At 36.4% G+C, this 16778-nt stretch overlaps 2 protein-coding genes across 3 annotated transcripts; both read right to left on the bottom strand.

Moving 5' to 3' along the window:
- Positions 1-3577: 3577 nt before the first annotated feature.
- On the bottom strand, positions 3578-5060 carry LOC122016111 (cyclin-D5-2-like). The gene is made up of 5 exons (XM_042573346.1): positions 4706-5060; positions 4555-4641; positions 4176-4467; positions 3967-4106; positions 3578-3901 (listed from the first exon to the last, which is right to left on the bottom strand). The coding sequence occupies exons 1-5, from the start codon at positions 4892-4894 to the stop codon at positions 3695-3697; spliced, it is 915 nt and encodes a 304-aa protein (XP_042429280.1). The 5' UTR covers positions 4895-5060; the 3' UTR covers positions 3578-3694.
- Positions 5061-12428: 7368 nt separating this feature from the next.
- LOC121987792 (protein NRT1/ PTR FAMILY 6.2-like) lies at positions 12429-15045 on the bottom strand. Of its 2 annotated transcripts, none has more exons than XM_042541527.1 (6): positions 14919-15045; positions 14513-14624; positions 14202-14419; positions 13525-14078; positions 13097-13428; positions 12429-13018 (listed from the first exon to the last, which is right to left on the bottom strand). In XM_042541527.1, exons 2-6 carry the CDS (start codon positions 14616-14618, stop codon positions 12498-12500), a joined length of 1731 nt encoding a protein of 576 aa, XP_042397461.1. In that variant the 5' UTR covers positions 14619-14624; positions 14919-15045; the 3' UTR covers positions 12429-12497. The 2 variants fall into 2 exon arrangements, with proteins under 2 accessions (XP_042397461.1, XP_042397453.1); XM_042541519.1 differs by lacking the exon at positions 14919-15045 and adding an exon at positions 14742-14804.
- Between the last annotated feature and the right edge of the window lie 1733 nt (positions 15046-16778).

The following is a 16778-nucleotide window of genomic DNA, read 5'->3' as shown; positions in this document are numbered from 1 at the left end:
AAAGAAAACCAAGCTGACACTTTTAGTTTTACTTGGTTCAGAGTTTGTGACGACTCCCACTCCAAGACCAACACTCATTGAGTATTTACTTTGAGCAATTCACTATCAATTTGGATAATTACAAAGACAAGTGTAATTACAATTGAGTAGATAAAGTGCAATAAATGAAAAAACTATACCGACGACTTAGAGGGTTGGAGATGAGAGCTTTCGGTCGTCGGAACAGCGTTACGACTTCGTGGACTTGTCTTTAATTTGGAGTAGCACACAGGAGTAGAAGATGTTCGAATTTGTTGTCTCGAAGTGCTGGTCAAGGCCTCATTTTATAGCCAAGTTGGATTTGATCCAGATAACTCTGATCTTGGGATCAATGTTTGACTTGACGTGATCGGTCGATCGATCCCCTTAATCGGTCGACTGATCCTGCCTAAATCAGCCCATCTTCCTATCCAGATGTTGCCGCTTCGGATGAGTCTTCGTTCGGTCAACCCATCTCATCATTCGGTCAACTAATCCATCCATGGCTTATCTAATCCAATCAATCCGCTGCTTATCCACTATTCGGTCGACTGAACACGACGTTCGGTTGACCAATCCCTTGGTTGAGGCTGGTCGTGACCTGATTTAATCATTGGGGTTTGGTTGACTGATCCCATTGTTCAGTCAACCGATCCCTTGGTTGAGGCAGGTCGTGAGCCGATCTAATCATTGGGGTTCGGTTGACTGATCTCATTATTCAGTCGATCGATCAAGGCCAAAATCCTAACATGCAAAATGTTAATCTTCCTACAAAATAGAGTTAGAATAATAGGTAAATAGTATATATAAAAATTAACTTTTGATAGCCTCCGGACTATCCAGTTTTGACTTTGAGTTTCGCTAAAACTCTAGGTTGAATCGACGCCTACTATTCCCTCTTCGGGGAACGTATTCTCACCTACTTCTCTTAGGAGAAATTAGTCAAATTACCCTTTGCCAGATTGATCCTCCCGACAGTGTTAAAGAGATTAATTGATGTTGTCTATAGACTTGCAAAAAATAATCTAGCATATTAAGGAAATTGTGAAAAGCTTTATGTTGAAAATAATGATATTTTTTTTTGCAAATGGTTGAAATGATTACTGATTTCGATCCAATAATGCAAGATCACATATGATGTATTCAGGCACATGAGACACAATACATATATCTTAGTTCAAAAATTCAAAATGAATTGATTTAAATGTTGGTATTGAACTAAAAAATATGTTGAATGATCTCGAGCTTAATATTGATGATATAAGAGGACAGGGGTATGATAATAGATTTTTACAAGATTTCATTAGGTTATCATCATTAGCAAAATTTAATCTCTCTGGATTTTTACAAGAAACATTGAGATATAGTGGCAAGCTAGATATTGATGGAGATGATCTATATATAGAGTTATCAATGTTGAAACAGTCTTTATTGGTCGAAGCAAAAAAGAGCTATAGATGTTTTGAATTATCTAAAAAATATGAATGATTGTTATGCAAATACTCATGTTGCATATAGAATTTTATTAACCATACCAGTCATAGTGGCATATATAGAAAGGAGTTTTTTCAAATTGAAGTTGATTAAAACACATCTTCGATCAACCATGTCACAAGAAAGATTGAATGGATTGACGATGTTATCTATTGAAAAGAAAATAGTTGGGCATCTTGATTATATAAGTTTAATTAATATTTTTTCCAACTAAAACAGTAAGACGTATTGTGTTCAAATGATTATTGGTAATAGTTATCTTTTTATTTGATTATATTTGCAATATTAAGTGTTTTTTAACTTCATATTTTACTTTACATGTTACAGCCTCACGAAAGCAATATGCATTATACTTTTATAGCTAAAACGGAAGCAACGTATTATGTTAAATGATTACCAATAATATTTATTTTTTATTATATTTTAAATTTTAATATTATTCAACTCTTTATTTTATTGTATATTTTGTAGCCTTATTAAAAAATTTTGATTGCATATTGGAAGGAGGATCATATTTTGAAGTATAAATGATTTTTTAAGTTAATATAGTAGTAAGATGGTGTAAGGGGGCCAAATTTGACTCAAGCCATCAAAATCTCAAGTACGACGCTAGGAGTAAATAAAGAAAAGTATGTCCATTCCGGTAGAATGTAGATCCATCCTATATATTTTCCGTGTTCTAAAGTAAAAGATATATCATAATCCATGTAAACAAATGTTTATTTGGCAGGTGCATATGGGCTGGGAAAAAGTGTTAAATTTTTGGTATATCGCACTTCCATACCGGAATGTACCGACATATATTGATATTATGAATATATCAAAACTTTCAATAAAATATTATATCATACCAAATTTTTTGGTATTGGTATAGAAATTTAGTATTTTCGATATGATATCATACCGATATCGAAGTTTTAAGATAAATAGTATGAATTTATATCATACTGAAATTTTGATGTCCCGAGAATTCAGTATATTAAAATTTTTGTATAATATTAATATGAATTTTCTTATACCAAATTTTTTCAGTACAGTACGATATATGATTTTGATATTAGTATACAATACCAAACCATCCCTATGTATCTCTTATCCTTTTCCATCAGACCTCAAAATGGTACATAGAGATGTGCGAGAATGTCAAGCTAGCAGTCGAAGCCTTTGCCGGATGTGCATTTATTCAATTATACCAAAAAAATCGATCGAACTGATTTATTTAGGAAATTAAATTCGATCAATTCGAAAATTTAATTTTTATTTTTTAAAATATCTATTAATAGTTAATTCAGTTTGATTTCAATTTTTAGATTAAAAAAAATTCAGTTAACTGAATTTTTAAAAATAAGAATTTTATTTACGAGGCTTTAGATATATAATTTATAATATATGTTGAATATTTTATATTTAATATTGTTTTTTATTTTTGTTATTTTAAGACCATAAAAATATCAAATTTTAATTATTAATTTTATATATTTATTATTAATTTTAAAATAAATTTAGTTAATTCAATATTAACTAAAATAATTAATTTTTAATTCAATTTGATTAATTCAATTTTTATAAAATTTTAATTGGATTTACTAATTAAAATTAGATCAGTTAAACTAATTTTTTATTAATTCAGTTCAATTACCGTAGGACTACCTCATGCAAAGAGTTCATCATGAACAAGGAAATGAAGATACGTTTTCTTAAAGAAAAACAAAAAGTACTAGAGATCTAGCAATGTGCGTGATGACACTACATGCAGATGCACGGTGCTCTGCTCAGTATTGCCGTGCCTGCCAACCAGTTCACTCTTTTCAAGCATCATGTCATACAGCTTTACTTTTATTACTTCGCCTTAAATGTAAAATAACTTCATGTAAGAACAGTTAGTTTTAAAGTGGAATTTATTTTGTATGTGGGTATGAACAGTGATAGTTATATTTGTTAGTTGTTACTGACATGTGCACGTTGCTTGGTTTTGTTTCCTCCAACAGGAATGCATGTGGTTCCATTTTCATAACGCGATTCAATCACATCCCATTTCCATGAAACAAAACAAAATCCAAGTACGTTACCAGGCAAAGAATATCAAGGTCTAATGTTACTTATTGATCCGCATGTGTCCTATTCTTGAACAAACAAGCACTCAAACAACAAGCAATCAAACTGCAAAAGAAAATGGCAAGTGTTAAGGTAGTCTCCAGTTGATATCTGCTAAACAAAGCTTTCTCCTTTTCTTCCTCGACAAGTTGGAGGGCGCAATTTCACTGGCATCGGTGTTGCGGGAATACACTTCCTCTGGCGAAGAACTCATCCTCTTTGGTGCTCTTCTCTTGCCATCATCATTCTTTGATGAATCCTGGGTCATAATTTTGTAGCAGAAAAATACATGTTCCTGAAGCAAAAGAGGGCATTTAAGCAACTGATGATTGAATTCAAGGATGACGAGCAATTAATTACCTTCTCAGAACAGGAACCAAACATGGACACAGTGCTGATCTTTGATTCCAAGGCTTGTTTCGAGTACAGTTTGCTGGATGCAGCCAGTATGGCAGCTGCAGCAATAATGGCGGACGAGCAATACGCGGGTAAATTTATCACTGAGATAAATGAAGATGAAGATTAATGCGACGAACTAAAACATATCAGAGAATTAATGGCTGGCTGACCGTCAATGGCTCGGAAAATGAAGTCAATGGCTCTGCACAGCAACTCCTCTGGAGAAGAATCGCACTGGAACTTGGAGACGAAATAACTAAAGTAATCAAATGGGGTCACGCAGTTCATCCGCCATTGCAGGGTGTCGAGCAGCAGCAGCTCCATCCTCTGCACCGAACCGGCGTCGAAAGAAAGACCGTCGGACTGGAGATCGACGAGCGTCGGCGCACTGCATTCCTCCATCTTTGCGGCGACAGAGACGCTGGCCAAAGACAGAAGTCGCACCGCCCACGGCTTCCCGTTCTAACAGAAGATAACGATCGAATAATTAAGAATCGAGCAAATTCGTACGAACAATCAATGGCGATGGGATGTGGAGCTTTCGATTACCCCGATGCTTCGTTGCGCCAAGAACCGATCGAAGTAGGTGACGGCGAGGTAAGCGGTCCGGAAGCTAAATCCGAAACAGAACTTGGTCTGAAAAGTATGGCAGATCGTTTAGATGTTAGCGATTGTTTGTTCTTGGTTTTGTTTAACTCACTCGTAGGATCCACCGGATGGCATCCGAGCGGGCGTGGCTGAAGCAATCATCACGGCGGGAGGAGAAAGTTTCTTGGCGCTGCGGGCGGAAGAAGATGGAGTCTCTTGCTTCGAGCTTCCTGACGTAGTCGTCGGAGTCGGAGTCGGAGTCGGCGGGAGGCTGATGGACTTGGGCGGTGGATTCTCCCATGGCAATGGAGAGTTGGGCGATGGGGAGAAGAGAAGGATAAGTGAGCTAGCTCATGGGTTCATCTCGTGGTGGAGTAGTTGATCGATGCCTGTGGCAGAGGCCTCATGCGTTGGAACACACGCTCACATTTGCACAAGTTTAGGGGAATATGTTTCTGCATTCCCCCAACTCTGACTTTTCCATGCAGGGCAATGCAAAGTGTTTGAAATAGTGATCTCCATTAACGAGCTAGAAATCAGTACTTTTGTCCAATGGAAACCTTACGTAGTAAGAGCGATGGGCCAGTTCTTGCCTCAAGATTCTGTTTCAGAATGCCTATTTTTCTTCAAGTTGAGCTTCTTGTTTCCTGACAACCAAATTTGGGTGTAATAACAACAAAACTCCATGACATATATAAATATATCGCTAAGCCTAACTTGGCTAGCTCATTAGAGTACAGCCAAAAGGTTATCGACTTTTGAGTTTTGACTGCAGATGGTGAAGTGCGGAGCAAGCAAGAAGAGACAAAGTTTCAACAACTTAAAAGTTACTAACAGTAGGGGAACTTATTATTTTGTGTTTCACTGTTTGGCTAACAAAAACAAAGACTAGGACCATGAACGGATCTTGAGGTGGCATGGAAGAGAGAGAGGGGGGAGGGAGGTGTTTGTTTGGTTTTGGGTGAATTCCCAAAGTTTGACCATTACTGACTCTTGTAAGCTGCATTTGCTCTTCTCATGTCGGGATGCTCCTGTTTAGTGAGCGTGCCGTATATGAGTATTGTAGCCTGCCTTAGAAGGGAGCTTTTGTGGTGTTCCCTATGCCATGGCATCCAATGGAACAGTGCATGTGGTCCTTTGGACAACCCTCTCTCGTACGTTCGTAAGAACGCAGAATACATATATCCCTTGCTTTTGATTCAAACAATTGAAAAGAATTCTAATTCTTTACATTTTATTGTGCAAAAATTGTCCGACTATTGATAAAAAGTAAAGGATATATATTAAGTTAATCATATTATTAGATCTTAAAATTGATACAGAGTATAAGGTCTTATATAGTTAAGTTAAAAAATCCTAAACTCTATAAAAAGTAAAAAAAAATTCAAATTACCTTAAAAGCTATAAACAAATAAATATACAATCTAACATTCCCTCTCAAACTCACAATGTTACAGTTAGAAGAATTTGAGAGTTTGTCAAATAAAAATGAAAACGTGAAGCGAAATATGTCTTGATAAACATATCAACAATATGTAGCTTTGAAGGAACAAGAGGTAATGTGACAGTGTCAATCTGAAGATGGTGACGAGTAATGTGACAATCAATTTCAATATGTTTCGTCCGCTCATAAAAAACTGAATTACGTGTAATTTGAATAGCACTCTGATTATCACAATATAACGGAGTACGTTGATGAAGAGAGACACTTATATCCGTAAGCAACCAACGCAACCAAACTATTTTACAAGTAGTTGAGGTCATGACACGATACTTAACTTATGTGGAAGATCTAGAAATACTATCTTTTTTACTCTTCTAAGAAATGAGGGAATCACCAAGAAAAATGCAGAAGCCAGTGGTAGATTTGCGATCCATAGGATCACCAGCCCAATCTGCATCAGAGTATGCACACAGCTCAAGAGATGAAGTAGAAGGAAATAAAAGGCTTTGAAATTGAGTGTCCCGAAGATACATGAGAATACGAAGAACAACATCCCAATGAACTATAGTTGGTGCAGCAACAAATTGACTAACCACATAAACAACATACACAATATTTGAACGAGTCACGGTGAGATAAACCAAGCTTCCAACAATCGTTTTGTACAAACTAGGATCCGGGAAAGGTGAGCCATCAGATGGAGAATATTGAGCATTAGTATCAACAACTCTACTATCAGTAAGATAAGCACGCTCAAAAAGATTAGATATATACTTTGACTGAGATAAATGATAACCTTTCGACAATGCCCAAAAAGTAGCGTAGTATACTCAAGTCTTTCATAGCAAAACAATGAGCCAATTCAGAATTCAAGGAAGTAATTCCATCAGAATCATTACCAGTAATAATCATGTCATCAACATATAATGATAAAAGAATACAACCTGCACTCGTACATCTGACAAACAATATTGAATCCTGATTACTAGGATGAAAATCAAACGAAGGAATCACTGTAGAGAACTTCTCAAACCAATCACGAGGTACTTGTTTGAGACCATAAAGCGCTTTACGAAACCTGTAAACTTCACCAGGTTTGTGTGAAATACGAAGAGGAGGTGTCATATAAACTTTTTCATGAAGATCACCATTTAGAAATGCATTCTTGACATCCATCTAAGATATTCTCCATCGACAAACAGAAGCAACAACAATCAGAGTACGAACAATTGTCATTTTGTTAATAGGAGCAAATGTTTCTTCATAATCTATGTCATACTCATGAGAATAACTTTTAACAATAAGACGAGTTATGTATAGTTCGATAGATCCATCAGATTTAGTTTTGATCTTATATACCCAACGAGAACCAATAATATGTTTTCCTGGTGGCAATGGAACCAAATCTCATGTATGACTTTGATGCAAAGCAGTTAGTTCCTCAACTACAACACTCTGCCAAAATGGGTTACAAACAACTTCTCTATAGGATTCAGGCTCAGAAAGACAATGAATAGATGCAACAAATGAAGCAAAAGAACGAGAATAACAAGAGTAAGCAAAATCTAGTAGTTTAGTAGACTTACGAACACGAGTCGATTGACGATGGTGGAGAGAAAGATCATCCGCAACCTCAGGAGATAATTGGGTAGTGGCAGAAGGAGGAATATGTGGAGCGGATATCTCGAGAACCAAAGTACCAGATTTAGTTGAACTACTAGTAGGATTTGTGGGTGAATCTTCTTCAGTATCGGTATTGAAAGGATCAATGTAAAGTAGATCTGACTTTGTCATATTATGTGAACTAGTCGGAATAAAAAAGAATGAAATATGCTCAAAAAACACAACATGACGAGAGACATACCTTTTTTGACTAATAGAATCAAAACAACGATATGCTTTTTGACTAACTCCATAACCTAGAAAGACATAAAGAGCAAACTGAGAGGCTAACTTATTACGCTCTGCATGTGGACGAAGGATAAAGCAAGACAACCAAAAACACGCAAAGAGGAATAGACAAGAGCATACCCTATACAATTTTTCAAAAGGTGGCAAACCTGAATTGTGTGAGGTTGGAATTCTATTAATGACATAAGCAGCAGTAAGAATTGCTTCCCCCCAAAAGGCACTAGAAACACTAGCAGACAATAAAAATGAACGGGTTGTTTCAACAAGATGTCTATGTTTCCGTTCAGCTACGTCATTTTGTTCAGGAGTATCTGTACACGAGGTTTGATGAATAATACCATCAGAAGTAAGTAAATGTGAAAATTGATTCAAAGTGTATTCACCTCCCAAATCACAATAAAAATACTTTATGACACTAAAATGTTGAGTTTTCTTAAGAGTTCTAAAGTTATTAAAAATTGTAAGAAAATCATATATGTATTTCATAAGATAAACCCAAGAGTAACGAGTGCAATTATCAATAAACGAAATATAATACCTTGACCCCCCTTTTTATAGGAATAGGAGAGTGTCCCCACACATCAGAATGAATAAGATCAAATGGAGCAGAAGAAAAAAAGACTTTTAAAAAATGGTAAGGTGGAAAATTTGGCCAGTTTACAACCACTATAATCAGAAACATACAACAACTACAATTAGAAATATCAGAACTTTTTAAATGTCCTAATACTCCTGTAGATGCTAAAAACTGCAAACGAGGCGCTGAAACATGACCTAAGCAACAATGCCACAAATAAAAATCAGAAGATGAATGACTTACATGAAAAGATGATAAATCTACACTCGAAGCTACAACTTCTGGTAATTTGAGTTGATCTAAAACATAGAGTCCTCCTTGTTTATGGCCTGCCCCAATCAGCCTCTGAGATTGCGGGTCCTGAACATAACAATTAGATGAAGAAAAAGAGAATAGATATTCAGACTCATATAATTGACTAACAGAAATAAGATTTAAAGTAAGATTCGGAATATAATAAATATTAGTAAGAGATAAAGAAGATGTAACAATTGAACCAACACCTACTAATAACATAGGAGTATCATTAGCAGTCACAATAGATATAGATAAACTGGGAGAAAAAGAAACAAAAGATGATAAATTGGATGACATATGATGGGAGGCACCAGAGTCCAAAATCCACAAGGATGAAGATATACCTGAAATACCAGACAACGACAAACATATATGAGAGGAAGCTGATATGGCAGAGGGCTGTGAAGAAAGGAACTGTTGAAACTGCTCAAACATATATGAATCAAATTTTCATGAAGCATCTACACGACCAGGCATGATGACAATAACCAAACTTTAAGGATACATATTTGTATGATCCACAAAAACTAATGTTAGGACGACCCGTGACCACACAAAGATCTGAGGCAGAAAAAGATGTCAATGTTGAAATCGGTTACATAGGGTTTCGACATCGAAATCGGTAGAAAAGAGTGTTGGCGCCGAAATTGACAGCACGGGACGTCGGTGTCGAAATAAGCAAAAAATAGCGTCGACGTCGAAATCGGTAGAAAATAATGTCGGCGCCGAAATCGATAGGACAGGACGTCGGCGTCGAAATCGACAGAAAATAGATGTCGGCGTTGAAATCAACAATAGCAGGATAGAAAATAGATGTCGACGTCGAAATCAATAGCAGCAGTAGGAGACGACAGCAGCAACAGGAAACAATAACAGGGGATGGTAGAAAAAATTAGGTCAGAGAATGAGAACCGCTCTGATACCATGTAGAAATTAAAAAAAAAATTAATCATATTATTAGATCTTAAAATTGATACAGAAAGTATAAGGTCTTATATAATTAAGTTAATAAATCCTAAACTCTATAAAAATAATTTAAATAATTTTAAAAATTATAAATAAATATATAGTTCCTAAGAACGCAGAATACATATATCCCTTTTTATTCAAACAATTGAAAAGAATTCTAATTCTTTACATTTTATTGGGCAAAAATAGTCCGGCTATCGATCAAAAGCGCATTTCAAATTATAGAATTCTCAAAACACATACTTTATATTTTCCATTTTACTCCGTCTGTCAACCGCTAACCAAATTTCATTTTTTTTCTCAAAAAAACATAATTACACTTCTTTAACTTTACCGTCTTTTAACTTTTACTTCTTCCAAAAATAGCGTCATGCTGATTTTTAAAATACAATACCATTATAATATTGATTTTAATATTTATAGAACATCAAAGTGATATTAATTTTTAAAATGCAAGACCTCAGTAACATTAATTTTTATAATGCAATAGTACAATGATTGATTTTATAATATAATAGTAAATTGTTTTTCCCCCTCCCTGACATGCACACCTCCCCTCCCCTCTCTCTCTCCCCCCTTTAAATGTCTGTTCTGCCCCTCTATCTTTTTTGATTTTTTTTTGATTTTTTTTAGTTTTATTTTTAAATTTAATTTAATTTATTAATTTTTTCATTCATACTTATATATTTTTAAATTTTTATTTAATTTTAATTTTTTAATCAATTTTATTTATTATTTTTCATTAATACTTATATATATTTATTAATTTATTTAGTTTTATTTTTTAATTAATTTTGTTTATTATTTTTCATTAATACTTATATTTTTAAATTTTATTTAAGTTTTATTTTTAATTAATTTTATTTTTTTTTTAATATTTATTTAGTTTTATTTCTTTAATCAATTTTGTTTATTATTATTGTTATCAAAATTTTTAATTTTTTATTTTATATAATTTTAAATTACTCATTTCCTGTAAATTACCTTCCTAATTTGACATTTAAATTATCCTCATCCAATTATTGACATATGTCATAATCTTCTCTCCCTTTAAATCATCCATCCCTTCAACCATTGACACATAACACATGTCAGAATCTCTCACCCTCTTTAAATTACCCATCCTCCAACCATGTCAATGGTTGGAGTGAGGGATGATTTAAAGGGAGAGAAGATTATGACATGTGTCAATAGTTGGATGAGGAATAATTTAAGTGTCAAATTAGGAAGGTAATTTACAGGAAGGGAGTAATTTAAAAATTATATAAAATAAAAAAAATTAAAAAATTTGATAATAATAATAATAAACAAAATTGATTAAAGAAATAAAACTAAATAAATATTAAAAAAATAATAAATAAAATTAATTAAAAATAAAACTTAAATAAAATTTAAAAAATATAAGTATTAATGAAAAATAATAAACAAAATTAATTAAAAAATAAAACTAAATAAATTAATAAATTAAATTAATTAAAAAAATAAAAACTAAATAAAATTTATATAAAACTAAAAAATAAGTATTGATAAAAAATAATAAATTAAATTAATTAAAAATAAAATTTAAAATATACTGAGAATTATTTTTAAACAAAATTAATTAAAAAATTAAAACTAAATAAAAATTAAATGAAATTTAAAAAAAAAAAAAGGTGGAGGCTACATGCGTCCTTTGGCAGGGAGAGAGGGGAGAAGAAGAGGGGTGTGTGTCAGACCGAGAGGGGAAAAAACAGCTCTCATGTAATATTACAATGATTGATAAGATGGATAAAATAAGAAAAAAAATGTTCCCTTTGCAAAATCTAAAAGTTAGATAAATTTTCGAGAATTCCATAACTATAAGTGCCTCTTTGATCAATTACCTAGATACTAAATAATGCATAAAAGGATAAAAATACTCTTATACCATAAACAACAATAACAATTACTAAGATTTATTCCATTAAATATTTTTTTCTCTTATGATTGTTTGACTCATCTATAATATATGATCATCTATATTTAATAATTTTTTAAAATCTCTTTTTTCGATTAATATGTATATTTATGATGATCTATCATAACTAATTAGGATATTTATTGATCATCTAAGTACTTTTAATATCCATACAATTATTTTTAAAATTTAGCGTGGACTCTATATATGTTTGATTTGTTCCATTTTCTTGATTCACATGATTAGTCTTACATATTTGATCTACTTAATACGTGTGATAGTCCATCCAATCTATATCCTTGCAAGCTACAAATATATATTTTTTTAAAATTTGAAATATACCTTAAATCGTGGAGATTTGTTTGATCTAGTCGATCCATCTAAACTAGTATATACAATCTATAAAGCATTTAGAGATCTATGTTGATGTGGTGTAGAACAAGCAACGTATCTTAAAGTGCAAACTTTGCCTCCATAATTGTCCTAAAAAATAACATGTTGTTTAGCAATCCATGTAAGATACACCTTAATAGCATTATTAGCATCTATCTTTTAATTCAGCGTCATTTGATAGTACTATTTATAATATAATTTAATAATATTTAAATAAAACTTAATCATAATTGTCATATAATTTAGTATCACTAATATATTTATAGTTGTAATCTAAACAATCATATGTAACAAGACTTTCAAAGAGAAGAGAATAGCAACATTTTTTTTTTTTTTTTACTTCCAAAGAGAGTAGCAAGATCGCGTTTACTACGCGGTTAAGGATCGATTTCCGACAATTTCTCCTCTCCCTTGGAACTCTGCGGCTTAGTCCAAGCGGCGCAGACAACAAAAGCCGCCAAATTAAGAGCGCTCAGCACCGCCAAAAACCCGTAGAAGCAGTCCAGCCTCCCGTGGTTGATATCGTCGCCGAGCCACCCTTGTCGCCCTCCCTCTCCGCCGCCGGTCATGCTCTTGACTACCGAGACCAGGAAGGTACTCAGGAAGAACCCCAGCGAGAGCGTCGTCAGGAACAGCCCCGTGCTCATCGTCTTCATCCCCTTCGGCGACTCCCTGATGAAGAAATCGAGCTGTCCGGTGTAGATGAAGGCCTCGCCGGCGCCCACCAGCAAGAACTGCGGTATCAGGAAGAACACGCTTATCGGCACCGTCGCGCCGCCGTGGAGCAGTACTGTTTCCTTGGCCACCGAGAGCCGTTTCATCTCCGCGAGCGCGGCCGCCACCATGCCGATTGACGACAAGGCCAGGCCGATGCCGATTCTTTGAAGGTTCGTGAATCCTAAATACATCCATTAGATCAACAAATTAAGGAGTGCACGATCAGTAGAATTAGAATATCAATGCAAATTAGTTGTACCCTGTTTGCCCAATTGTTTCTTCATTAAAGGCATGATCACGCGGTCGTAGACGGCGAGGGTGATCAGTATCGCGCCGACGAAGAAGACCGTCAGTGACCCAGCCGGAATCTGGAAGCTCCCTATCGACCTCTGCATCGTCGTCGCCTGCTCCACCGAGAACGTGATCATCTGCGCGTAAATTGTCCAGAACATGATGGTCGTGGCCCAGATAGGAAGCAGCCGGATCATCATCTTCACCTCCTCGATCCTTGTCACCGGGCACAATTTCCAGGGGTCGTCGTCGGCGCACTTGCTCTCTCCGTCAACAATTATTGCAGCTTTATCTAGAAAACTTTATGCATATATACAGAATTTTGCAATCAGGCGTAAAATGAAAAAAAAAATCCCAATGATGAATAATTCTTTCATGAAAAAAACAGAGAGATACCGGAATTGATCAGTGTGCTGGATTTTGGAGTTCTCCGGGAAGTTATCGAACATGAATTGCGCATCCGACGGCAACGCGAGCTTCCTCTTCCTGACGGCGGCGACGATGACCTGGAGAATGTGGACGATCGGGCTGCCGGAGCTCTGCTTGTACCGGTACCTCCTGGTGCCGGAGAGGAAGACGAGGACGGCGAGGAGCATGGCGATGCAGCAGATGCCGTAGGCCCAGCTCCGGCTGACGTTGTCCTGGATGTAGACGAGGACGGTGACGGCGAAGAGGGTGCCGATGCTGATGAAGAAGAAGAAGCGGTTGAAGAAGAAGGCCATTTGGCTCTTCTCCCTCGGGTCCTTGTCGTCGAACTGATCGGTGCCGAATCCGGAGACGCTGGACTTGAGCCCGCCGGTGCCGAGGGCGATGATGTAGAGGCTCAGGTAGAGGAGGCCCATCTGGAGCCCGTTGGCTCTCTCGCAGGAAACCTGCCCGGCGGCGGCGGAGCCGCATGGCGGCGGTCGGAGCTGCGGCAGCTTCGTCGTCACTGTGAGCATTCCTGTTCCCTGCATGCATTACGCGACGATCGATCGATCCATGCACGTTGGAAATTAAAATCCTCTCATTTCTAAGATCGAATCTTCACTTTTGGCGATTGGAGGAGGGCAAAGATCGAATCGCAAACTTACCAGTGATTGGAGGAGGGCAAAGATGGCAATGGTGAGGAATCTGCCCAGGAAGGAATCCGCGAGGAATCCCCCCAACAAGGAGAGCAGAAACGACGTGCCCATGAAATCCGTCACCATATTCGCCGCCTCTGCACTCGCCACATGCATCGTCCCTCCCAAGTACGTCACCAAGTTCACCGCTATCCCCATCGTCGACAGCCTCTCGCACACCTCAATTCCTGCTCACCATCGATCCCTCATTAGTTTCGATCGATCGATATCATATATATATCAGATATCATGCAGATTTATATATATATATATATACAGACCTAGAATAAGAGCTGCAGGCACCCATCCACCAGTCCTCGATTTGTCCGCAGGCAATCCTTTGTAGTCCACTGCATCTGCCACAGCGTTCGAGTTGTTCTCCTTCATTTGGTCCTATAAATGTGAAAAAAAGATCATATTGAGGATAACCAATTGAAGAATATAATGCTAGCTAGTTCATTAAACAGTTAGGCATATGCATGAAGAATGAATGATTGAATGACACACTACACCATGTTTTATATAGATTCTTGCGAGTAGTACTGCAAGAGCTAGCATTGGATCTCAATATATATATAGGTGTGGAGTTCTTCCCTACACTTCACATGCAAAAACGACCTCCACCGATCGAGCACTAGCATTGAGAAGAAGATATATAAATAATAAAAGAAAAGAAACTGAGAGTACTGTTCGTAGCTAGATTTCTGGACATCGATCCGATCCAATCGAATCAAATATGAGGATGGTGTTGGTGAGGAGCTAGGAACTCAAAGGAATCACGTAACGTGACTTGTTCATGGCATGGATTTGTGAGAGAGTGAGGAAGAACATGCAATGCGGTTCACCACTTCGAATTGTGCTTCTCCTGCCCCACGCCACCTTCTTTTGTTCCTTTATAATTAATTCCGATCCCCTGCCTCTTTTTGCCATTGACCCCTCGTTGATGGATGAGAAGGAGCTAGATTAAGGGAATCTAGTCCCACTTCTTTTGCTTTTAAAGATTGACTGGATTGGTATCGACCACTTCACGCACGCATGTATTATGGGCTAGCTGCTTTTAAAATAATGCATGCTATCGATCGATCGATCTCCTGATCATGGCAAAATGAGCTTAATTTGACACCACAGCATTTCCTGTGCCGCCTTGACTCTTTGATGCAAATTAATGCTGTTGGAAAATTGGTCTTGAACCAATAATTTAAGTGCGTGGCCCGTTGAAATTATAATTTGAGTAGATCATTATTAAAGTGCTAAAGTCATATTTTGGGAAACAATTATTGTATATTCCACGAGCATCTACAACTCTAATCTCGACTTTACCTAAACAGTACTATACAATCATTTTAACCCTGCTAAATTGCACCATCTTCATCGACTCCAAAAAATGCTTGTCACAACTGCAAAAGGTTTTGTTGCATGACAAGAGTTCTGTTTGTGGAGTGGAGCATGGGCCGAGACTTTCTTTACCGTCTAAATCTAACCTAGCAGAAGAGTAGACATGAGTCACATGACCTTTCATCTTTCATGTTCTTGGAGTAGGAGCTAGGAGACAGAATTGACCGCCCTTTCTTGTGAGGCTTCTGAAAGTTGGGTAACAACTGCTTGTAAAGTTCGCATCTGCTCTGCTACACTAAGATTCTACAATAAGAATAAGATCGACAGTAAAAAGAAACACCAGTGACAACTCTTTCCGTGATCCTTCCACTGATCACTTCTCCACCCTTTGGGAGAGTCCCTTCCATTCATGATATGGAAAAATGAAAAGTGAGAGTAGACATCAAAAGCTCCTCACGCTTCACCGTTGGATAGGTCATAGGGCCAGGACCATAAGACTACAGGACCAGAAGCGTTGACGTGGAAATCCATGATCACCCAAGTTGAGTCCCAAGGAAAAGCCTGAAAGATCCAAAGTCACGAGCCCTTTCACCTTCTGTTCTACTGAAGGAATGCATAGGACTACAGTTTGATCGACAAGAGTGTGGCTGTTGACTGTGTTACAGAGTTATAGCGTTGGTATGGGAGATCATCTCATTGTTAACTGAACCGTAGTTTGAGTTTGATATTTTGTGTGGCAAAAACAAGTTGACTCGCTCTCAAGTGCTTATTCGATCCCTCGTGATAATCTACCACAAAGTACTAGTGAGTCAGATATTTTAGGAACCAGGGGGAGAATAAGGTCTTATTCGCATTGCCAGTCCAGAATTGATGCGCAAAGACCGGCCGTGCAAACTGGTCACATCACCGAAACCGAATCTTAGAGTATTAGAATTTTATATATGCTAGATAAATATTGGATAATTATCCTTTATAAAGCTTTTTTGAAAGTTAATCATTGTCTCCCCAAGTCTTTGTTTCATTTAATGATATTGATTGTTTCATTTAAAGTTAATCGTCTCAAAAGTTTTGAATTATCACTTTATCTTTGGCATTTATAAATTTTGGACTTATCCAAATCACATATTTAACTTTCATAATACTCAAATCATATATCATATTCCTAAAATATCTCTTTTCTTTCTCTATGGGTTTATCAATCAGTTTCATTCA

This window comes from Zingiber officinale, chromosome 1B (genome assembly GCF_018446385.1).
Source record: "Zingiber officinale cultivar Zhangliang chromosome 1B, Zo_v1.1, whole genome shotgun sequence".
Classification (NCBI taxonomy): Eukaryota; Viridiplantae; Streptophyta; class Magnoliopsida; order Zingiberales; family Zingiberaceae; genus Zingiber; species Zingiber officinale.
Note: the sequence above shows the minus strand (reverse complement) of the source record. Positions and strands in the feature narration are given on the sequence as shown.

Bases quoted from the DNA above. Each gene is read 5' to 3' on its own strand.
- LOC122016111 (XM_042573346.1), bottom strand. From the start codon at position 4,894: ATGGGAGAATCCACCGCCCAAGTCCATCAGCCTCCCGCCGACTCCGAC. The intron at 4,468-4,554 runs GTAATCGAAAGC...ATCTTCTGTTAG, and splicing joins TGGCGCAACGAAGCATCGGG to AACGGGAAGCCGTGGGCGGT. The intron at 3,902-3,966 runs GTAATTAATTGC...CTTTTGCTTCAG, and splicing joins TTGGTTCCTGTTCTGAGAAG to GAACATGTATTTTTCTGCTA.
- LOC121987792 (XM_042541519.1), bottom strand. From the start codon at position 14,789: ATGCTAGCTCTTGCAGTACTACTCGCAAGAATCTATATAAAACATGGT. The intron at 14,420-14,512 runs GTCTGTATATAT...GATGGTGAGCAG, and splicing joins GCCTGCAGCTCTTATTCTAG to GAATTGAGGTGTGCGAGAGG. The intron at 13,019-13,096 runs GTACAACTAATT...GGATGTATTTAG, and splicing joins GAAACAATTGGGCAAACAGG to GATTCACGAACCTTCAAAGA.